Below are 22,073 nucleotides of genomic sequence, written 5' to 3' on the forward strand. Positions count from 1 at the left end.
CCTCTCTTTATGAGCAAATTATACTGGTATAAGTTTCTAGAACTCTTTTTTAAAAAACGTTTTATTTATTTATTACTTTATGTTTATGCTTTTTATGTTTTGTTTGAACTTTTTTTTTTTTTGGTTTGCGCATATCTTTGTGCCATATATATGCAATTCTTATGGCGGCCAGAAGAGGGCGTCTGATTGCTTTTTCTTTTCCCCCCTGGAACTGGAGATAACACTGTTAGGAGCTGCCTTGTGGGAGTTGCGAACTGCGAATTGAACCCTGAAACTTCCGAAAGGGCAGCCCTGTGCTTTTAAATGCTGAGCCATCTCTCCAACTCTGAACTCTTAACTCTAGAGAAGCTGCTCTCCCCTTAACACTGCCCTACCCTCCTGTGTCACTTGGTAGAAGTACGGAGAAAATGACACGGAAGTTAGATACTTGAGGATCTGGCTTGGGATGAATACAAAGAAGAAAGGGCAGGCAGAACAGGCCTGACAGAAACGCGCAGCAGTGGGGCTGGCTTTGATTTCCGACTTAGCTGTTCCGACTTTCTGACCCTTGACCTCTTTGCTCATCAGTCTCCTCACCTTGAGAATCTGTGATCATAATTCTCACCTGTTTTGCGAGGTCTTGTTACGCGGTAACTGGAACTGGCCTGGTACTCACATGTAGCTCAGGCTGGTCCCCTCTCATCAGCTTTCCAGCTGCTGAGATTCCAGGTGTGTTTCCCACCCCCCCCACCCCCCCAAAAAAAACCCTGTTCCTTGAGGATGATGGAAAGGAGGTGGCTTCTTTTCCGGGGACAGTCTGAGTTGGCTGGCACAGGACATCTTTACAGGGGTACCAGCTGACCTTCTGTAGTCCTGTGGTGTCTGAGTTCACCGTACCGTCTGAGTGCTGTGGTCCTTTCCTGGATGCAATAGTCTCTGCTTTGCCACAGCGTCTTAAAGTGGGGAGCCCGAGGGCTCTGCCAGTGGAATGTGGGGCTTTCTCCTTTTCTGGGCACGCAGTTCTTACCTTTCAGCAGTCCCTCCTAGTGCCACCGTCCGATCCCTAAATCTATTCTGTCTTTGGACTTCTGACCCAGAAGAGATAAACTTGCCCACTAAGGAGCAGAGAAGCCCAAAGCCCTGCAGCCAGCTCTGGGTCCAACCATGGACCTTACTGGCTTCCTAGGAAAAAACCACAGTGACCATGAGCCTCCAGGAGGCAGGGACTGGGACGCGGGTGCAGCGTCTCTGTGTCAGCTTCACCAGTCACCCCTGGGCGCCTCATCATTTCCAGGAAGGAGCAGGAGGCCCCTTGGCTCCAGCTTAGGATGGCCTGGTCCCCAGCCTGCTGCTTGGAGGTTGAGCTAGTGATTAGGAATGGAGTGTAAGAGAGGATAGTCTACGTTTACAAGATCTGGGGAGGGCAGGGGCTGAGGGTGTAGTTGGAGCCCCAGCAGAGAAGGTGACTGGGTGTGGTAGTGAATGCCTGTCATCCTAGAAGGTCAGGGACATCCTCTGCTAAATCAGAGTGAATTCGAGGCCAGCCTGGGATACTGTAGACCTTGTCACAAAAACAAAACAAAACAAAAACAAAACAAAAAAATAATCTAGAGAAACCCTGTCAGTCCTCAACATACCAACATACTAAACAGCTAGACTCCTGATTAGCTAAGGGAGCCAGAGTGTTGGTGCCGGGCCGGGCGGGCCAGTCCATGGTTCCTCTCTCTCCACAGTGCTGGAATGGTGAACTGCACCAACCCCTTGCCCATCGGCGGGCTCAGCTACATTCAGGGCCACACCGACTCCCATCTTGTGAACACAACGGTGGGCGAGTGCCTTGATGCCACAGCGCAGAGGTTCCCCGACAGAGAGGCTTTGGTCGTCCTCCATGAAAACGTCAGGCTGAACTTTGCACAGCTCAAGGAGGAGGTAGGTACTGACCCGGAACCTTCAAAGAGCAGCTGCGGGTCCCTAGGGGCGGTAGTTGGGAAGAACTGGAGAGCGGGCACAAGGCCGTGGGGCTGTAGGAAAGGCCCCCTCCCAGGGCCCCCGCTGTGGGCATCAGGAGACAGAGGCCGAAGTGATCTAGATACCTCCAGTCCCAGTACTTCCTGGAATATTTGTTTATTGTGTCCCCACGTTCACTGCACTGAGTCCACCGAGGCCTAGAAATATTAGTTCCTGGTGATTCCTGGGCTGAAGATAGAGAATAGGAATCAGGGGCTCCCCCTGCTTGTTGTCACCTCTCCTGTTGTCCCCTTCTACTTGTCCCAGGTGGACAAAGCTGCTTCTGGTCTGCTGAGCATTGGCCTCCGCAAGGGCGACCGCCTGGGCATGTGGGGACCCAACTCCTATGCGTGGGTGCTTACGCATCTGGCCAGTGCCCAGGCGGGCATCATCCTGGTGAGAAGAGGCTTACCTGGCACACCTGGGTGTGTGGAGGAACTAAACCCTGTCTGGCTACAGGGCTGGGTGGTGCTTTCATCCCAGGCCCACCAAAGAGCCCTGGCTGAGCCTTGCCCCTTCTGAGGGGAACGGGAAGCCTGGAGCGTCTTCTCAGGACGCTGGCATTTTCTCTCTGTTCCCCCAGGTGTCTGTGAACCCAGCCTACCAGGCCTCAGAACTGGAATATGTCCTCAGAAAGGTACCACTTGCTCCTGGTGGAGAGGGGCATTTCTGATGCTGTTTTGTAGAGACTGATTGGATGAGAGAGTGCACCTCAGTGGCTAGCATTATAAAGTGTCTTTCCTCAGGCCTCATGAGGTTGGAAGGTCTTAGTTCTACAGAGAGGGTCGATCAAAGGCTGACATGGCTGTTGTGGGTGGAGTATGTATCTCAGGGTGGTGTGTGTGTGTGTGTGTGTGTGTGTGTGTTTAAGAGAGAGAGAAAGAGAGAGAGAGAGATTATATGTGTCTAGGGATATGGTATGTATGTTTTTGGACTGTTGTTTGTGTGTGTGTGTGTGTGCGCGCGCGTGCGTGTTGCTACATGGGTTTGTCAGGATAGCTATTCATATATAAGAAAGAAAACTACTGATTACTGAGGGCTCCTAAGTCTGGGGCTTCCTACTGACCACAGGTAGGGGACTTCTTCTTTCACAGGTAGGCTGCAAAGGTATTGTGTTCCCTAAACAATTCAAGACCCAGCAATACTACAACATCCTGAAGCAGATCTGTCCTGAGCTGGAAAAGGCCCAACCAGGGGCCTTAAAGAGTGAGAGGTGAGTCTGTTCTGCATTTGGGGAATATTATATGACTTCTCAGACCCTTACCTCCTACCCAAGGTGGAGCTGATATTTTCCTCAACTGTGACATTTGAGCCATTTGTCACTATCTTTTCTGTCTCCTAGACTCCCAGACCTGACTACAGTCATCTCAGTGGATGCCCCTTTGCCGGGGACCCTGCTCCTGGATGACGTGGTGGCAGCTGGTGGCAAGGAGCAGAACCTAGCCCAGCTGCGGTACAAACAGCGGTTCTTGTCCTGTTATGACCCCATCAACATCCAGTTTACCTCGGTAGGACAACAGTCTCCAGTCCCAACCTGTGCCCTGCCATGAGGTCCCTCCCTGGGATGAGGAAGATGGCAGAAAGTTGAGAGTAGCCCTCTCTCCTCACTCTGGCCTCCAGCCCTCCTTCTCCTCAGAAAATTAGCAAAATTAGCAGCTGGTCTTTGGGGTTTTTGGTTTGGTTTTGTTGGGTGTGGTCACATCTCCCTTCTGTGTTCTGTCACTTCCAGTGCAGAGCAGGTTCACACAATTCCCGAGCTCACAGAGCTCATTAGGGAGAGTCAGGCCCAGAAAGAAAGTTCCTAAACCCAGTCAGTGGTACAGTCCTCTGTACCACCTTATGTGACATATGACTGGATGAAGAAGGAGGTATTGTGTTTTCCTTTGTATTCGGGATGCTAACATCTGGCCCTGCACAGCTCATTGTGCATAAACAAAAGGAGGAAGTGGCTTCAGGACAACCATATCCTACTCTCTGACTCCGCCCCCAGACCCCCTGAGCAGTGTGGCCCAGGATGGGTTGCAAACGGAGAAAAAGGACAAGCTGTTGCTTGCTTATCTTTTTAGGGGACAACTGGAAACCCCAAGGGGGCCACTCTTTCCCACCACAACATTGTAAACAACTCCATCCTGATAGGCCAGCGTCTGAAGATGCCTTCAAAGGTGAGGTTGGGATGGGCCCTGGTGAGGTTTCTATAGGCTGCGGGGGAGGAATGACACAGCTTGCCGGGCTCCCCCTGCTGGCTGGGAGGACCGGCTGCATGATAGACCCAGCCTCCTGTCTCCATCTCCAGACTGCAGAGGAGTTGCGCTTGGTCCTGCCCTGTCCCCTGTACCACTGCCTGGGCTCCGTGGGGGGCACAATGGTGTCTATGGTGCACGGTACCACCCTCCTCCTGTCTTCTCCAAGCTTCAATGGCAAGAAGGCACTGGAAGCCATCAGCAGAGAGAAGTGGGCATTGGCGGGCGAGCCACCTGTGGGCTGATAGGACCCTCCAGATCCTCTCACTCCTGGACCCGCCCTCCTTCTCTAAGATGCTCCTCCAGCCAGGAGACCTGGGATGGGTGGCAGTGGGGGCTAGAGGACCAGGACTCCCCCTTGAGCTTCTGTTCCCCACAATTTCTGCCCTCACTAAGAGTTCATGAGGGGTGAGGGAGAAAGGGCTTCCTCTCACTTCTAAACCTAATTGTGTGTCCTTCTCCTGTGCAGAGGCACCCTCCTGTACGGCACACCCACGATGTTTGTGGATATCCTGAATCAGCCAGACTTCTCCAGTTATGATCTCTCGACCATTCGTGGAGGTGGGGCTATCAAAGGCAGCAAGGTTTGGGGACGGTGGGTTTCCACAGCCCCAGTGAAGCCAGGTTTTTATAGAGGAGGTAGGAAGGACACTGTAGAAATGTAGATGGAAGGGGACCATTCCCAAGTGTCCCTGAGTGCTGGGCCAACCTCAGATTTTATGTGATTTACCAATGCACGGGGTCTCCCCCCTTGAAGGATCTGGAGAAATGTGGTAGCCCCCCTGTCTCTCTCTGTCTCTCTTTGTCGCTGTCTGTCTGTTTCTCTCTCCCTCTCTGTCTCTGTCTTTCTCTCTCTGTCTGTCTCTGTCCATCTCTCTGTCTGTCTCTTTGTCTCTCTCCCCCTCCCTTCTCCCTTCCCTTCCCCCTCCCTTTCCCCTCCCTCTCCCTCCCTCCCTCTCTCTCTCTCTCTCTCTCTCTCTCTCTCTCTCTCTCTCTCTCTCTCAGGATTGAACCCAGAGCCTCCTCAATGTTAGACAAGTGCTCTCTGACAGAACGGTCTCCCGCCATCCTATTTTTGAGACAGGGTCTCACTAAGCTACCCAAGCCGGGCCTGGAACTCATTCTGTATCGCAGTCAGTCAGTCTTTGAACTTTCAATCCTCCTGCCTCAGCCTCCCAAGTCGCTGGCATTGTAGGCTTCTACCACCGATCCCATGAGCCCCTCTTCCTGATCCAGGTGTGATTGCTGGGTCCCCAGCACCCCCGGAATTGATTCGAGCCATCATCAGCAAGATGAACATGAAGGAACTGGTGGTGAGTGGTTATTAGAGCCACCGTACGGCTGGGAGCTGGCCAGGCCCGTAGTGAGTGGGGACGGACAGAGCAGACCAAAGGTGGACCACCAGCTTTTCGTCTGCTCCAGGAAGCAGAGGGAAAGCAAGGCAGTGTGAGTCAATTAACACACGCTGAGGTGTAGGGATAGGTGAGGAGGTGAAGATTTTACACACATACGTTTATGTTTATAGAAATCCAGGGCGGAAATGCGTCATGGAAAGATGTGCGGCCAAGCGCTACTGGTACCCTGTTAGCACGACCTGGCAGGCAGGGACTGGCAGAGTTGGGGCATGGGCCTGAAATTCTTTCTGGCAATCAGGGTGGGTCAAAGGCCTGATGTTTGTTTCCAAATGGCAGGGAAGGAAGGAACTGAGGAAGGTGGTAATAATGTGGTCATCCCGATGACCACTGCGTTTTAGCTCCGATGGGCAGGGCAGGGTGTTGGAGGTTCTACAATAGCTTCTCTGAAAGGAACCACGGCAGAGCCTAGGCACAGTGGCTTCGGAGGGAGTCGGTGTCCTCCCTAGGACCCCACTGGGTGGCGCTGATGGGGTGGTAGAGAGCTCAGTGCCCCCTGCCAGGATGTACCTCGGTATGGGACAGCTCTGTATGTACGTCCGCAGAGGCTGTGGGAGAAGGTGTGGATGATGGGGTGGGGGAAATGTCAGTAGTCTCTCCAGCGGAAGGCAGTCACCAGGACTGGCTGGATCAGGACCTGCAGTGAGGGAAGATGAATATTAGGACTCCAATCACCCACAGGCATCAAAGGGAACCACGGATGTCCTAGGCCAAGCCATAGGAGAGGACACCCAGTCCTCCCTCCTTTTCTTGTAAAACAGAGGATCTGATTGCTCCTCCAGAGGTGGTGTCATGGGAGATAGCAGCACCTCCTCTGGAGTCTCCAGAGGCAGACGGTGGTGGCCTCCCTACCCAGCCCCCACCTGTTTAATGGCGGCCAGCTTTCTTGGACCTCTTGGTGGGGGATTTGCAGCTGCGGAGGGCATCTGTGTCACGAATACGCTGACCCTTGAACTTGGCTGGTGAGGAGCAGGTAGCATCCGGTCGAGAAGTCTTGGCTTCCAACCACCTACAGAGACGAAAATTTGCTGCACTTGGAGACGCTGGGTGGGAAGGCTTGGGAAAGGGACAATGACCAGGATGGACTATGGCCCTAGAAAAATCTGGACTTGTCCTCTCATTAGACAAATGAGAGAACAGAGCCACTCAGAACCTGACCTGCTAGGTAGCTGACCAGGATGTCCAGGCTGTTCTAGTGCAGGGCCATCATGTGGAGGACAAACTGGGGGATTATACGGAGGGATATTCTCACCGCCGAAGGCCACGGAGCTGGCAGGTACATTTCCATGGGTTGTTGGTGAGAGTGAGGGTCTCCAGGTTGTCAAAGGGGAAGGTGGCCGGCAGTTGGTTCAGGCGGTTGTTCTCCAGATGGACGTGTTTCAGTGTGGTCACACCCGCGAAGGCAGCATCTGAGAACTGTGAGGTAAGGGAGGCAGAAGTGAGCGCCTCACTCTCAGTCTCCTGGCTCTCCTGGCTCTCTTCTCAGAGGACCAGGGTCTTTCCCTGGACACAAGCACTGGTCTGTTGAGGAGCTGCAATTTTCCAAGCAGAATGATGGAGTTGTCTGAATGATGTAATCCAAGACACCTTTTTTTTTTTTTTTTTTTTTTTTGAGCGGGAAGGGGTCCTTTCCAATGTGTAAATAGAAAAAGTTCAGTCCTTTGGCCAGGGTCACCTAACTAGTAAACAGTAGCTGCAGGACCACACCCGGTCCCCTACCTCCTAGGTGGCACCCTCCCTGCACAAACACTGGGTCTGGGGAACAGCCAGAGCTTGGCTCTGGGCACCCACCCAGGCGGGCACCCAGTGAACCTGGTCAGTGCTTGGTGGGATGGGCAGTGAGCCAGGCTCCCCACATCCCCTGGGTGCCAGGGTTTGCCCCAGTACTGCCCTCATTGCTGTGCCCTCAGCTAGATACTATTCGTGGAGCCCCTCTGTGGGGACTCTGGCCAGAATGGATGGCTCCAGAGGAAATGTATTGGTGCCTCCTCTGAGCCCTGGTGCCAGTTTCTCTGGCCTCTTTTAAAAAAGAAAAATATTGATTTGCACACCAGAAGAAGATACTGGATCCCTTTACAGATGGTTGTGAGCCACCATGTGGTTGCTGGGAATCAAACTCAGGACCTTCGGAAGAGCAGTCAGGGCTCTTAACCGCTGAGCCATCTCTCCAGCTCTGGCCTCCTCATTCTAAACCAGCCTTCACAAGCTGTTCTCCTGCCCACAGTTTTGGCACCAGGGTGGTCTGTTTTCAGCTGGGGTGAGGCCAGGCTACCAAAGATCCACCCAGAAGGCTCCGTTTACCCAGACAAGGTTGGCCTCTGCCCAGGTTAGCCCTCAGCTCCATTTCTGTGACCTCTCACGGACCAGATCAGGATGTGACATTCTCTACAAACAAAACTACTCTATCATGCTCTGGTCTCTGCCCAAACCTTCTGGCTGAGACTGTGTACCAGGGGGATTCTGGTACCCAGAAAAGGACTCTGCTCCTGTACAGCCCCCTCCAGGCTAGACTGAGCAGCATCCCAGGGGAGGCAGGATTGAGGCGTCAGGGATCTGGTGACTGGGGAAAGCAAAAGTCAACAAACTGTCTGGGGGACAGTGAGACGCTTAGTCTGTGCTCTGAGGAGACACTTGGGGCCTTGTGCCAAGGATCACACGTGTTCATTCACGAGCTGGCAGAAGCACCAAGCCAGTACCTTGGAGAAGCCAAGACAGGTCTCCATGTCTTGGTTTCCCTACTTACTTGAAGTGGACCCGTGGTTGCATTAAAATGAAGTGTGTTTGGACCCAGGGAGGGAATGAGACATCCATGGGTCTCCGAGAGTGTGGAGGAATTCTCCTTAAAGTCCTTGCTTCTCAACTCCTCCTCCAGCCCCTCCTTCTACCTTAGCACCCCGGGTCAGTGCCCACCGGGAACAGGGTTTCTTTGTGTTCTCTCGGCTTCTGGAAGGTGCCGCAGTAGACAAACCCTCCTTTATGGGATGGTAGACTTGCCGGAGACTGGGGAAACGGCAGAGGAGGGGTGGAAAGCTGTTCACGGTAGGGATTGGGGCAGATGCCTCCCCGGAGGCCATTCGTGGGACCAGAACAGTTCCATCTCTTCTAAGAAGTCCCGAGGGAGCACTGCCGCGAAGCAGTGTGACCAGGGAGAAGCAGTGTGACCAGGTGAGGGTGAGAGGGATGGGGAGGGGGTGTGTCAAAGCAGAGAGAGGTGGCAAAGGCCCCTTGCTTTGGAGGATAATCCGAGTGACAAGGAGTCCAGGAGGAGGGAATGCTGTCCTGATGTGGTACTAGGGTGACATCCCAGAAAGATCCAGGAGAATTGCAGCCAGGGGCACTTACCTTCTCCAGGTTGGTGTTATCCAGCCAGAGGGTCTCCAGGTATCTGCCGAAGGACTGGAAGGCATTGTCTGGGATGCTTTTCAGAGGATTGTGGGACAGCTTCAGCTCCTCCACCACCCGAAGTTTGCTCAGGGCTGCCGAGGGGTAGCTAGACAGCTGGTTCTTGTCCAGGTGGAACTTGGCTAGATTCTCCACATCATCCAGGGAACCAGGCTGCAGGGAACTGAGGGCGTTTTCTGACAGGTAGAGCCAGCGCAGGTCCTTGGCACCCTGGAAGGCTCCTGCTCGCAGCTCTCTGATTTTGTTGTTGTTGAGTTGCAAGATGAAGAGGTTGACCAGAGGGGAGAGCAGCCCCCGGGGCAGTTCCGATACTTTGTTGTGGTCTAGATAGAGATAAGTGAGTTCAGTCAGGTCATCGAAGGCTCCAGCTCGCAACACCCGGATGTCATTGTGGGACAGGTACAGGTAGATGAGCTGCTTCAGGCCTCGGAAGGCACCAGCGGCCACCTCGCGGATGTTGCAGTGTTGCAGGTGCAGCGAGACCAGGTTCGGCATGGTCCGAAACGAGTTGGCAGCCAGCACTGGGAAATTGTTGCGTTGGAGATTGAGCAGTTTGGTCGTCTCTGATACTTTGGGGATCTTCTGCAGCCCCACCTTGTCGCAGATGACGTGCTGCAGGTCTCCATGGCAGTGGCAGTTTTGGGGGCAGGCGGCCAGCGCAGGCAGGAGGATGGCAAGAAAGACCAGACCGACTAAGAGCACGCGGGCCATGGTCGGGACGCCTTGAGCCGGGGCTGGGGGCTAAGGCAGCGACAAGTCCTCGACTCTCGGGTCTCCCGGCCCATTTATAGGGCAGCTTGACCGCAGCTGGCAGCGGAGCCAGCTACTACGTGGAGCATTGAAACCACTGACTTAACCCCCTCCCGCCCAGAGATGCACCCCTGTCCTTGATGCCTGGGGGGGCTCCTTTCACAGCAGGAGACCATGTGTAGGGTTGATGACCCTTCCCCTGAACCCCAATCTTTTGGTTCCTGCTTGCAAACGTTATGCTGCACCTTTCCCTACCCTCCTCTATCTGGACCAACGCCCCGAGGTGTGTGTGTGTGTTGGGGGGGGGCGGTGATAGGTGTGTCGAGGGGCCTCTGAATTTCCACTGGGCAGAGAGAGGCGTTCCCAGAACTTATTTATTTGCTCAAGTTGGAGTCTCGACGTCCCCCTCCCCCATACACCCTTGGCAGACAGGTCACCCTGGACGCCTGGAGGGAGGAAGTGGGGCCCGACAGCCGGATGCGTCTCACCGCGGTCGGCCAGCCGGCGGCGCTTTAATGGGACTGTTGTGCTGCGCAGGCGGAGCGTGAGAGCCTCTGTGGACTGGGCTCCCGCTTGTGGATAAACCTTCCTCAGTTCATCCCTGGGAGGTGGGGGAGCTGGTTCGTGATGCTAGCTGACAGTGGTGCGTTTGCCTCGAGCCCCTTCTCGGAGCCCGTGGCTCCAGACCCTGTAAGAGCTTAGGGTTGTGGGCTTATCCACGACCCCTCTTAGCTCTGGGCTTCCTGTTCCCTTTTCTAGGGCTGAAGGCCACACAGAAATGTGGGTACCAGTGTGTGTGGGGAGTGAACCACAGGACTGGCAACACACCTGGAGACCACAGGCCACTGACCAAGCATGGTTGCACATTGTCTCCGGATCCTCCCCTCACCGGTGGTTAGGACCCAGCCCTGGGGGCAGGGGGATGGTCTCAGAGTGGCGGCTTAGTGGCGCCAATGTGTACTTGGCAGGGGCCAAAGTTGGGCAATGACCCCAGGACTGTGTGAACTGGTGGAAGGTGGGGTGCTGGCTACAGGCGAGCAACCCTGGCTAGCCAGATGCTAGGTTGTGGGCAGCCCCGCCCTGGTGGACCGGGATTCTGCCCGCTTGCCAGTCACAGTGTCTGGAGTCCGGTAGAGAAGGGAGGGTAAGCAGACAGGTTACAGCTTTGGCCCAGAGTGAGCTCTGGGTTGCTTGGCCAGAGAAGCTGTCTGTTTTTGGGAGGTGGTAGAGGAACCATACCTCAGCTGTGCCAGAACCACACCACCTGATGGTGGGCAGGAATGGAAGTCACCAACAGGGACCTGGTCGAGGACAAGGTATCCAGACCTTGTCATGACTCCTGGATGCATAGTTGTGGGGTTTGGTCTCCAAGGCCGCACATCTTTGAGCCCCTCTTACACTTTGCCTCTAGAATTGGGGTAGGGTGGGGTGGGGGTCATTCTTGGCTTAGAATATTCTCTGATGGTATTTAGGCTGTTTGCACAGGATGTTCTAACCACTGGAGGTTGCAGGGGTAGGTGTGTGTGTGTGTGTGTGCGCGCGCGCGCGCGTGCGTGTGTGTGTGTGCGTGCGCACTCGCGCACCACAGACCTTTTAAATACATGTTCTAGCTATATTTTTGTTTTGATGAAAATAAATGGACAGGAAAGTCTCCAGAGCTTGCGGGGCACCCACCCTAAGGCCAGGCACTTGTCCCAGGTTGGAGGGGAGTGGTGTCTGTGTGTCTGTACCACTCCCAGCCCAATCATAAGCCAGGCTGCCTTTCTCATCAAGTTTATGGGGCCTTTGGCTAGTAGGGATGGAGGCTGTTGTGGCCCGAAATCAAGGTAGGAGGACCAAAGCAACTGGAGACAGGAACTATGAGCGAGTGAGGCCAGAAGTCGCAGGCATCACAGGGGAGTGTCAGAACTCTGGCCATGAGAGACTGACTTCTGGTGTCAATTTGGTTTCAGACCAGGGGCCCCTGCAGAGAGCTGCACTTCTGGCTTCTGACCTCTGGCCCTTGTCTCCCCACTTCCCTCAGTTGTCACCATTCAGCCACCTAGGGTAGGTCACCCCAGCCTTCCTCTGTGGCTCACTTCCCTCCAAGCTGACTTTTTGGCCTCTCTAGGTTGTTTATGGAACCACAGAGAACAGTCCCGTGACCTTCATGAACTTTCCCGAGGACACCCTGGAGCAGAAGGCCGGGAGTGTGGGCAGAATTATGCCTCACACGGAGGTGAGCCCCTGACGGATGCCCTCAGAGCCCACCTCCCACCACGTGAGGACAGTCAGGGCGGTCCATCAGACACCCAAACAGTCACTCAAACAGAGAGGGCCCCAGCCATGGGGGCTTGCTGGACCTGGCCCAGCTCTGTGGGCTGAAGCGCGGAGAGCTGGGACAGCAGCCCTGAGCAGCCGCCAGCCGAGCCTCTCCTTAGCCACCCTTCCTGTCTGAGGTGTGTTTTTGCCAAGCCCACTGTCTGTCTTGGGCAGCTAGGCCAGTCTCAAAAAGGAGCCAGAACACAGGGAATTTTTTCCCCTTCTGTAGCTTTCTCCCCCCAGGGCCCTGCCTCTCACTCTTCTTTTGTCTGAGTGTGAGCGCTTCTTTTCTCAAGGTGTGTGTCCCTTGAAGGTCCCTTATACTTCAAAGGCCCCAGAATATTCCTCAGTCTCAGACTCCTAGCTGTGACTCCTCTCTGGCTCCAACCATGCAACTTTATTCAGATATTACTGAGTTTCCGTGCCTCTCCGGGGTAGCTTGGAGGATGCCCACACACCGCTTCTCCACAGCCTCTCGGCCACCCTCTTTGGGAAGCACCCTGAGGCTTCTCAGGGAGACATCCTTCTTCCCATCCCCCAAGGGCAGGCATGGAAGCACTCAGACCCACCTTCCCTGAGGCACATTGGCTGTGGCTCTTTGTCTGCTAGGATTTCAGGCTCTCCCTCTCCTGAGTAGGTAGCACAGTCATTTTCCGCCTCTTAGTTTCCTTGTGGGAAAGGAGGGGATACATGATTTATAGTTCAGCATCTGGCATGGCCCTCTGCAGGGCTCCCTTAAGGCTGCTCTCTGCCCAGCCTTGTCCTCAGTACCCCATGTCAAAACACAGCCAGGGCAGGAATTTAAAAGGCATGCGGCACCTGTCCATAGACACAGACCCTCCCCATGGTTCAGGCCCAGTGTGGGTCTCTTCAGGGCAACAGATCTGCTCTAGCCTCTCTTTCCTTTCCCTGGACTGGGATGAGTAGAGCCAGCAGCTTCATTTTTGACAGGGTGAGGGGAAGAAAGAACACTCCCTCCTCCCCCCCCCCCCCCCGTGTCCTCCCCTTCCCATCTCCAAGGATGTCTATCCTTGTAAGAGAGCAGGAGGCCGGAACTGAAAATTCTCCTGTCCCAGGCCCAGATCGTGAACATGGAGACAGGCGGGCTGACCGAGCTAAACACGCCCGGAGAGCTGTACATCCGAGGGTACTGCGTCATGCAGGGCTACTGGGGCGAGCCACAGAAGACCTTCGAAACGGTCGGACAAGACAAGTGGTATCGGACAGGGTGAGATACCGAGATGGCGTGGACACTGGCAACAACGTGGGGCCGGGGTCTAAGGCTGAACTAGGAAAACCCGGACACACGGAGAAAGCGGGAGTCAACAGGATCCCCCCCTTGACCATGAGACCTGGTTTCCCAACATTTGTCTGGGACTGTAGCTTAGTAGTGGCTCTTATGGGAAACCGCAGATTCAATCCCCAGTGCTGGGGCAGGGCGGGGCCAGAGCACCTCTAAGGCTCGCTGGAGATGAATCGGAGTTTCTAGTATCCTTGTCTCCTAAGTATGAGGTCCTCAGTTCTGTCTTCAGCACCACATAAACTGCCTGCCACCCCAGCACATGGTAGAGAGGAGTCGAAGGACCAGAGGTTCGAGGTTATCTTTACCTATATAGTGAGTTGAGAGCTAACCTGAGCTACAAGAGACCTTGTGTGCAATAATGGGAAAGAAATGGATTGCAGACACAGCCTGGTGCGGAGAGGGCTGCTTGTCTAGCATGCACGTAGCCCTGGGTTCCACCGCTAGTGTCTCAAAGCCCCCTCGACATGGTAGTGCATGTGTTTGTAATCACAGGGCTGGGCGGCAACAGGGGTATTCGATGTTCAAGGTCACTTTCCTGAAGCAACAACAACACAATTTCCCTAAGTCAAAATGTGTGTCGTGGAGTGAACCTACTTCTCACGGAGATAAAACACCAGGACAGCCACACAACATTCACATCGCCAGAATCCGAGCCAATCTTCAGTGTGTTCATTAATGAGCGCACCAGGGCAAGAGCGGCCAGAGCTCTCACCCTCCGATTTTTTTTCCTTTTCTTTTCTCCTTCCCTCCCCTAGTCCAGAGCTGAGGACTGAACCCAAGGCCTTGCACTTGCTAGGCAAATGCTCTACTACTGAGCCAAACCCCAACCCATGCATATGTCCTTTCTTAGATCCGCACATTCTCAGCATCCACCTGCTATGTGCCGTTGTGGTTTTCCACTGGATGGGCCAATAGGGAACAAGACGAGAGGGGTGAGGGATGGAGAGATGGCTCAGCGGTTAAGAGCACTGACTGCTCTTCTGAAGGTCCTGAGTTCAAATCCCAGCAACCACATGGTGGCTCACAACCATCCGTAATGAGATCTGTCGCCCCCTTCTGGTGTGTCTGAAGACAGCTACAGTGTACTTACATATAACAATAAATAAATCTTAAAAAAAAAAAGACGAGAGGGGCTTGCTTCTCCTTCCCACGTGTGTGGTGGAAGGAGACAGAGAATTTCAGACATCAAAAAAAAAAAAATCAAATGGGGTCACAGGAGAGGAAGTGGCTGTGGTGGAGAGACAGGATTTTCTTAGACCAGGGTCAGAGCAGGCCTCTGGAAACATTTGACCTGAGATCTAAATGATTCAAAGAAGAAGCCAGTCATAAAGGCGAGGCAATGTATAAACAGGAAGACAGAGAGGGCGTCATGGGTGCAACACTGATTTTTTTTTTTCATTCTTCCAGCCTGGCCTATAGGCTCCAAAGTGTTTTTGTTCCTGTTAGGACTCCTATAGTCTAGAGCACTGGGGGATACATAGTAGATGCTCAATAAATGAATCTGTGACTGAGTGAATAAGGGAACTAGTGGGTTAGCCCAACGAAACAGAGGTGAGAGGCCACTCCTGGGCTTCTTGTTACAGAGACATCGCTTGCATGGATGAGCAGGGCTTCTGCAAGATCGTCGGCCGATCGAAGGATATGATCATCCGTGGCGGTGAGAACATCTACCCTGCGGAGCTGGAGGACTTCTTCCACAAGCACCCGCAGGTGCAGGAAGCGCAGGTGAGGCCCTGAGAACCCGGTGATGCTCCGGGGCTGGCGCCGAAGGTCACCTCAGGTCTCTATTGCTGCGATAAAACACCATAACAAAAAGCAACTCCGGGAGGAAAGGGTCTATTTCACAGCACACTTCCGCATCAGACTCCATCACCAAAGGGGAGTCGAGGCTGGAATTTCAGGCAGGAACCTGAAAGCAGGACCTGAACTGCCTGCTGGCTTGCTCTCCATAACTCCCTCAGCCTGCTTTTTAAAGTAATTTTAAAGTAACACCTAGGACCACTAGCCTAGGGGTGCCACCGCCCACAGCTGTCTCTTCCCGCAGCAATTATCAACCAAGAAAATGTAGCACAGGCTTGCCCAAAGGCCAACCTGGTCGGGGGTATTTTTTTTTTTTCAGTTGAGGTTCTCTCTGTCCCAAATGACTTTAGCCTGTGTCACGTTGACATTAAAAAGTAGCCGGGCCAGGTTGATGGGCGGTATTTGTCTCTGACCTTGGATAGGTGGTTGGGGTGAAGGACGAGCGGATGGGGGAGGAAATCTGTGCTTGCATTCGCCTGAAGAGCGGAGAGACCACCACAGAGGAGGAGATCAGAGCATTCTGCAAAGGGAAGGTGGGAGCCCCCGGCACCCCCACTCACTCACCTACCTCTTCCTGCCAGTCGTCCTGGGTGGCCTTGGGTTCTGCTGCCCCGGTGGATCCGTCCCCCCACCCTCAGCCAAGGGAGCACTCTGGCTTTGCCCAGCCTCATGCCTTCTTTCCCTCTCTGGTCTGCAGATTTCCCACTTTAAGATTCCCCGGTACATCGTGTTTGTCGAAGACTACCCTCTCACCATCTCAGGAAAGGTGTGTGAGGTGGAGGGGACTGGCGAGGGGCGGGGCGGTGTGGGGTCCTGTGGGGCTGGGTGCAGAAGGCCAGGTGGTCCCATCTGTGCCTCCCTCAAGGAGACAATTAGCCTGGCCATTGTGACCAGAAGTCACTTCATCCTGATTTGCCCTGCTTGTCCCCCTCTCCCATTGTCCCTCCCAGGCAGACCAGGGGTGGTGGTTACCATAGCGCCCCAGTGCAGACTCTCAGTCACTCTTGTCTTTCTTCTAGGTCCAGAAATTCAAACTCCGAGAGCAGATGGAACAGCATCTAAAACTGTGAGGCAAAGATGGGGCCTCCCAGCCCTCCCAGAGCCCCTCTGTCCTCCCACACAAAGGAAGGTCCTCCCAGACTTTCCCAGCCCTCGAACACAAAGGAGAGCCCGCCTAGCCCTTCCTAGCCTGCCCAGGCCCTCCTCAGTCCTCCCACACAAAGGAGGGTCCTGAGTCCTCATGCCCCTGGTCATCTTTGTGACTTGGCATAGCGTCCCCGTTTGGCCGGTGTCTGGCCGGTGTGCTCTCTGTGTAGCTCCTGTGGGATGGAGAAGGGAAGCGGCAGGAGGGCAGCCAGCACCTCAGACCCAATCTCCCGGCACTTCGCTGTGCCTTAGCCACTTAATCTGAGCCCTACTCTGTTCTCTTGAAATTCCAAGCCACCCTCCCTCATTTTTTTTTTCCGTTCTTTTTGGTTTTCTGTTTTGTTTTTGTTTGTTCGTTTGAGACTGGATCTCACTCTGTACCCCTGGTTGTACAGAGTAGATCAGGCTGGTTTCGAACTCTCGGAGATCTCATTGCCTCTGCCTCTGGGGTCCTGGGTTCCATCTTTTGTGCTACTGTGACTGGTTTTTGTACGCTTGACTCATTTAATCATTTTTCAAATTGACGCCACAGAGCAGTCCCGAATGTCAGTTTTGCTCGCTTGTTTTGCAAGGCTGGGAGTCTTAAAGCCCTTCACGAGTACATGAGGACCTTTCCACTGTCCTACACTCCCGGCCCAAGAATTACTGTTTTGTTGTTGTTGAAATAACAGTGCTGGGAGGAAGCTCAGTGGCCCAGAGGACTGACTGCTCTCCCGGAAGATCCCAGGTTGATTCTTAGCACCCACAGTCAGCAGCTCACAATTACCTTTAAGTCCACCTCCAAAGGATTGACGATCAGTTCTGACCTCTGAGCCCCCTCCCTTCCCCCTCCCCGCTCCGCACGGGGGTATATGCTTACATAGACATATGCAAATAAATAAAAATAAATCTGTAAAGCCGTATTGGACTGTAACTCACGTCCTACCCAGCACACCTGTTTTAAAGCATATTTCCCCCTGAATCATTTTAATTTACATATATGTTTGACAAGTGCCAAAGCCAACTTTAATTGTTGTCGCCATTGATGCCACGGCCAGGTGGTGGTGGTACACGCCCTTAATCCCCAGCACTCGGGAGGCAGAGATGGAAGGATGCAGGAGTTCGAGGCCAGCCTTGTCTACAGAGTGAGTTCCGGGACAGCCAGGGCTACACAGAGAAACCCTTTCTCGAAAACGGACAACAAAAATGACTAACCAAATTGGTCATCACCTCCTAACAGAGAGGCTGAAGGGGCTGGAGAGATGGCTCAGAGTTAAGAGCCTGCTCTTGTAGGAAACCCAGGCTTGCTTCCCAGACCCACATGGATAGTGTTTCCAAACTATCCATAATTCCAGTACCAGGAGATCCTGCACCCTCTTCTGGCCTCTGTGGGCCTCGTGGTGTGTGTATAATGCACTCACATGCACACATGTACAGGCAAACCACTTGTATACACGAAACTATTATATTTTTTTAAGATTTACTTATTTATTTTATATATATGAGTACATTGTAGCTGTCTTTAGGCATGCCAGAAGAGGGCCTCAGATCCCATTGCAGATGGTTGTGAGCCACCATGTGGTTGCTGGGAATTGAACTCAGGACCTCTGGAAGAGCAGTCAGTGCTCTTAACCACTGAGCCATCTCTCCAACCCTAAACTGTTCTTTTGTTTTGTTTTGTTTGAGACAGTGTTTCTCTGTGTAGCCCTGGCTATCCTGAATCTCACTCTGTAGACCAGGATGACCTCAAACTCAGAGATCCTCCTGCCTCTACCTTCTGATCACTGGGATTAAAGGAGTGCCTTATCTTCACCCAGTTCCATTACACTTTTTTTTTTTAAAAGATTGATTTATTTTATGAGTGTGGATGTCTTGCCTGTACAAATGTTAATGCACCTCATGCATGCCAGGCACTCCCAGATGGTAAAAGAAGGAGTTAGATCTCCTGAAATGGTTATGAACTACCATGTAGGTGCTGGAAACTAAACTCAGCTTCTCTTGCAAGAGAAAGTGTTCTTAGCCAGAGAGAGAGAGAGAGAGAGAGAGAGAGAGAGAGAGAGAGAGAGATGAGAGATGAGAGATGAGAGATGAGAGATGAGAGATGAGAGATGAGAGATGAGAGATGAGAGATGAGAGATGAGAGATGAGATGAGATATGGAAACCCATACCTTCAATCCTAACACTTGGGAGGCAGAGGCAGGCGGATCTCTGAATTTGAAGCCAGCCTTGTCTACGCAGCAAGTTCCAGGACAGCCAGGATGACACAGAGAAAACGTGTCTCAAAAACCAACCAAACAACAAAAACTAAAACTAAACAAACAAACAAAAAAACACCCCACAAAACAACAACAAACCCCAACTCTGGCCTCACTGGGTATGGTAGCATAAAGCTTGTAATTTCACTACTTTGAAGACAGAAGCAAGATGATTGCTGCAGGTTCACAGCTAGCCTAGGTTATATGATGACTGGTGGCTTGAATATGCTCAGCCCAGGGAGTGGCACTATTAGGAGGTGTGTCCTTGTTGGAGGAAGTGTGTCACTGTGGGGGTGGGCAATGACACCCTCCTCCTAGCCCCATGGGAGCCAGTCTTCTCCTGGCTGCCTTCAGGTGAAGATGTAGACCTCTCAGCTCCTCCTGCACCATGCCTGCTTGGATGCTGCCATGCTCCCCCCCCCCCCCTGCATCTCCGCATCTCCACATCTCCATAGCTGGTGTCAAAGTGGTCTTTAGATCTCCAACTCCTTTTCATCTTTGTTGACTGCAACAAGCCTCTTTCTCATGGGCTGGTCCCACTCCCTGTTAGCAGCTTTCCTCAGAAGACATCCCATGGTTCTGGCATTGTGGGCTCTCCAAGGCAACTTCAGTGTTACAGCTTCTTGTTTTAATGTCTGGGAGCCACCCATGATCTTCTGGGCTCCTCCAGAGGGCTGGTGTCACTTCTCCAGCTCTACCCACTATAGCACTCTAAGCTCAGATTGATCCATTCCACTGCCGCTGCTGTTCTTGGTGACCATCCCATGACTCTGGCATCTCCAGTACACAGAGGTCTTCCACTGCAACTAGGCTTCACCAATAGCCTCTCATAGGCTCTCTTCACAGTGCCAAGCCTCAACTACTTTGCATGACCCCTTCAATCCTGGGCCATCTACTACAACTGAGGCTGCACCTTCACCAATGGCCTTCCATGGCCTCTCACAGTGCCAAGCCTCAGCTGCTCTTCATGACCCCTTCATGCCTTCAAAACCAGTACCACCTGGGTGACTCTTACACATTACCAAGTCCAGCTGCAGCATGAGGTACAACCTTGGCTATCTGTGGAACACAGCTTCTTTGTGTTCTCAGAAAATATTTCCTAGAAGATTTCACCTCAGTAATGATGGTCTCTTCTTTGTTTTGTTTTGTTTGGTTTTTCGAGACAGGGTTTCTCTGTGTGGTCCTGTCTGTCCTGGAACTCACTCTGTAGACCAGGCTGGCCTTGAACTCAGAAATCCGCCTGCTTCTGCCTCCCAAGTGCTGGCATTACAGGCGTGCGCCACCGCGCCCGGCTGATGGTCTCTTCTTAAACGCCACTAATTTCTTAGCTCCAGCTAACCAGCATCAATTGTCTCAGTAGTCCCTTTTATTTTTGACTCTAAAGCCAGGGTCACATGACCGAAGCTGCTGAGCTCTGCTGCTTGCAGGAGCTGGAACATGGCTCCCTTGTTCTATTACAATATTATTAGCTTCCTCTCTTCCAACTCCTTCACTGCCTAAACTCCGCTCTGTAGATTGACCTTGAACTCAGACATCTGCATGACTCTATCTCCAGTAATGCTGGGATTAAAGCGTGTACCAGCCTGCCTGGATTTAAGCTTTTCTTCACCTAGAACCTGCTTTGTCCCAGGCTGGCCTTGCACTCAGAGATCTGTTTGGCTTTGTCTTCTGGGTTTAAAGGTATGTACCACCATGCCAGGATCTAAATTTAGCTGGATGGAATCTTGCCCCCAAATCCCTTAACCTATTATCTTCTAGAACACAGGATTCAGCTCCATTTCACTTCCTGGTGTCCCTTTAATACTTAAACCATATATTTTATATTTTTTTCTAAGTTTTCTGTGCTTGTTCCAAACGCTCTTCATGAGACTTAACCAGAGAACAAAGTCTCTGCTGGACTTTTTTTGAGTGCTCCTATGTCAATTCAATTAATATAACTCTCTTTACCTTAGACTCAGGTAGACTCTTCAGACAAGGGCAAAAAGCAGCCACATTCTTCATCAAAATACCACAGAAACAGTCGCTAGGCCACACACTGAAATTCTTCTCCACTGAATCCTCTCAGGCCAGATCTGCACAGTTCAAATCAATCTCAGCAACAAAGTCTTCCTTATTCCTACTAGAATAGCCCCACTTAAAGCATTCCACTGTTTCCCAAATCCAAAGTCCCCAAATCCACATTTTTCCAGACTAAAGCATGGTCAGGCCTATCACAGCAACACCCCAGTCCCTGGTACCAACTTCTGCCTTCGTTAGGGTTTTACTGCTGTGAACAGACACCATGACCAAGGCAAGTCTTTAACTGAGGCTGCTTTACAGGTTCATAAGTTCAGTCTGTTATCACCACGGCAGGAACGTAGCAGCATGGTGCAGGTGGCGCTGGGAGTTCTACATCCTCATCTGAAGGCTGCTAGCAGAATACTGGCTTCCAGGGTACTAGGGTGAGGCAGGCTGCACCCACAGTGACACACCTGCTCCAACAGGGCCACACCTCCTAATAGTGCAACTCCTTGGGCCCAGTATATACAAACCATCACACTTATTGTCTACCCCTCTGTGGTTTGCACCCCTCTCTACCATTTTAAAAAAGATTTATTATTATATGTAAGTACACTGTAGCTGTCTTCAGACATTGGAGAAGAGGGCGTCAGATCTCATTACAGATGGTTGTGAGCCACCATGTGGTTGCTGGAATTTGAACTCAGGACCTTCAGAAGAGCATTCTGTGCTCTTAACCACTGAGCCATCTCACTAGCACCCCCTTTCTATTTTAAAAGATGCGTAAAAGAAGACCAGAGAGAGGTATCTGGGTAAAAGACACTTATCATCAAGGTCAATGCTCTTGAGTTTGATCTTTGGGACCCTCCAAGTAGAATCCCTTGGTTTTTTCTCTGATCTTCACATAAGCAATGTAGTATGGGTGTCCATACACATGCACACACGTTCACACACATACACATGCACACATGTTCACACACAAATAAACAAAATGAAAAAAAATGCAAAAAAAAAAACCCAAAAAAGCCCACAAGTAGCTGTAAAAGCAAGATGGTCGCTAAGGGATTTGGACCTGTCATTTCTTAAGCCAGTTTTCTCATCCCAACACTGTCTGTCTCCTGAGCCATTAGATCATTGGTGGGAGATGTAACTCTCTTCGACCCAGCAGTCTGAAGTAGGTTTAATTTGCAAAGATCATCAACTTGCTTGGCCCCCGTGTACAGACCATTTAGTTGTGGTACATGAAGCACGAATCTTACAGCAAGGGAGAGAAGGCCAGGCCACCCTGAGGCTGGTGGCCCAGGCTCGGGAGAGCTGCCTGGTGCGGATGGAGTCTCATCTGTGTGTGCAGCTGAAGGACAGGAAAAGAGCTCTCCCTAAGTCGTATGCTCTAGGGCCACATACTGCTGGGCTAACACACTGAAACACGATCCCATTTCTAGAGGGGACTAGAACAGAGAGCGTGGGCTGTTCTGACTGGTTCCTCCCGGATGTTGTACT

General features: G+C 52.4%; 2 protein-coding genes across 3 annotated transcripts in view; one reads left to right on the forward strand and one right to left on the reverse strand.

Moving 5' to 3' along the window:
* The window catches only part of Acsf2 (acyl-CoA synthetase family member 2), a 43,044-nt gene extending 25,802 nt beyond the window's left edge, over positions 1-17,242 (forward strand). The window contains exons 2-16 of one of the 2 annotated variants that reach the window (XM_052195595.1): positions 1,713-1,908; positions 2,254-2,382; positions 2,570-2,623; positions 3,081-3,199; positions 3,329-3,494; positions 4,053-4,148; positions 4,280-4,437; positions 4,696-4,787; positions 5,463-5,539; positions 11,901-12,008; positions 13,168-13,319; positions 14,978-15,119; positions 15,617-15,727; positions 15,892-15,960; positions 16,214-17,242. In XM_052195595.1, coding sequence (XP_052051555.1) covers positions 1,713-1,908; positions 2,254-2,382; positions 2,570-2,623; positions 3,081-3,199; positions 3,329-3,494; positions 4,053-4,148; positions 4,280-4,437; positions 4,696-4,787; positions 5,463-5,539; positions 11,901-12,008; positions 13,168-13,319; positions 14,978-15,119; positions 15,617-15,727; positions 15,892-15,960; positions 16,214-16,264 — 1,720 coding nt within the window. In that variant the 3' untranslated portion in view covers positions 16,265-17,242. The remainder of the gene's footprint in view (positions 1-1,712; positions 1,909-2,253; positions 2,383-2,569; positions 2,624-3,080; positions 3,200-3,328; positions 3,495-4,052; positions 4,149-4,279; positions 4,438-4,695; positions 4,788-5,462; positions 5,540-11,900; positions 12,009-13,167; positions 13,320-14,977; positions 15,120-15,616; positions 15,728-15,891; positions 15,961-16,213) is intronic. The other variant, XM_052195596.1, reaches the window with a different exon arrangement.
* Positions 6,506-9,778, reverse strand: Chad (chondroadherin). The gene is made up of 3 exons (XM_052195597.1): positions 8,981-9,778; positions 6,891-7,054; positions 6,506-6,647 (listed from the first exon to the last, which is right to left on the reverse strand). The coding sequence occupies exons 1-3, from the start codon at positions 9,749-9,751 to the stop codon at positions 6,506-6,508; spliced, it is 1,077 nt and encodes a 358-aa protein (XP_052051557.1). The 5' UTR covers positions 9,752-9,778.
* Positions 17,243-22,073: the final 4,831 nt, after the last annotated feature.

This window comes from Apodemus sylvaticus, chromosome 10, assembly GCF_947179515.1.
Source record: "Apodemus sylvaticus chromosome 10, mApoSyl1.1, whole genome shotgun sequence".
In the NCBI taxonomy this organism is placed as follows: domain Eukaryota; kingdom Metazoa; phylum Chordata; class Mammalia; order Rodentia; family Muridae; genus Apodemus; species Apodemus sylvaticus.

Excerpts from the sequence above, each read along its gene's own strand:
- Chad (XM_052195597.1), bottom strand. The coding sequence starts at position 9,751 with ATGGCCCGCGTGCTCTTAGTCGGTCTGGTCTTTCTTGCCATCCTCCTG. Across the intron at positions 7,055-8,980 it reads ATAACACCAACCTGGAGAAG|TTCTCAGATGCTGCCTTCGC; the intron begins GTAAGTGCCCCT and ends CTTACCTCACAG. Across the intron at positions 6,648-6,890 it reads CAGCTCCGTGGCCTTCGGCG|GTGGTTGGAAGCCAAGACTT; the intron begins GTGAGAATATCC and ends TCGTCTCTGTAG.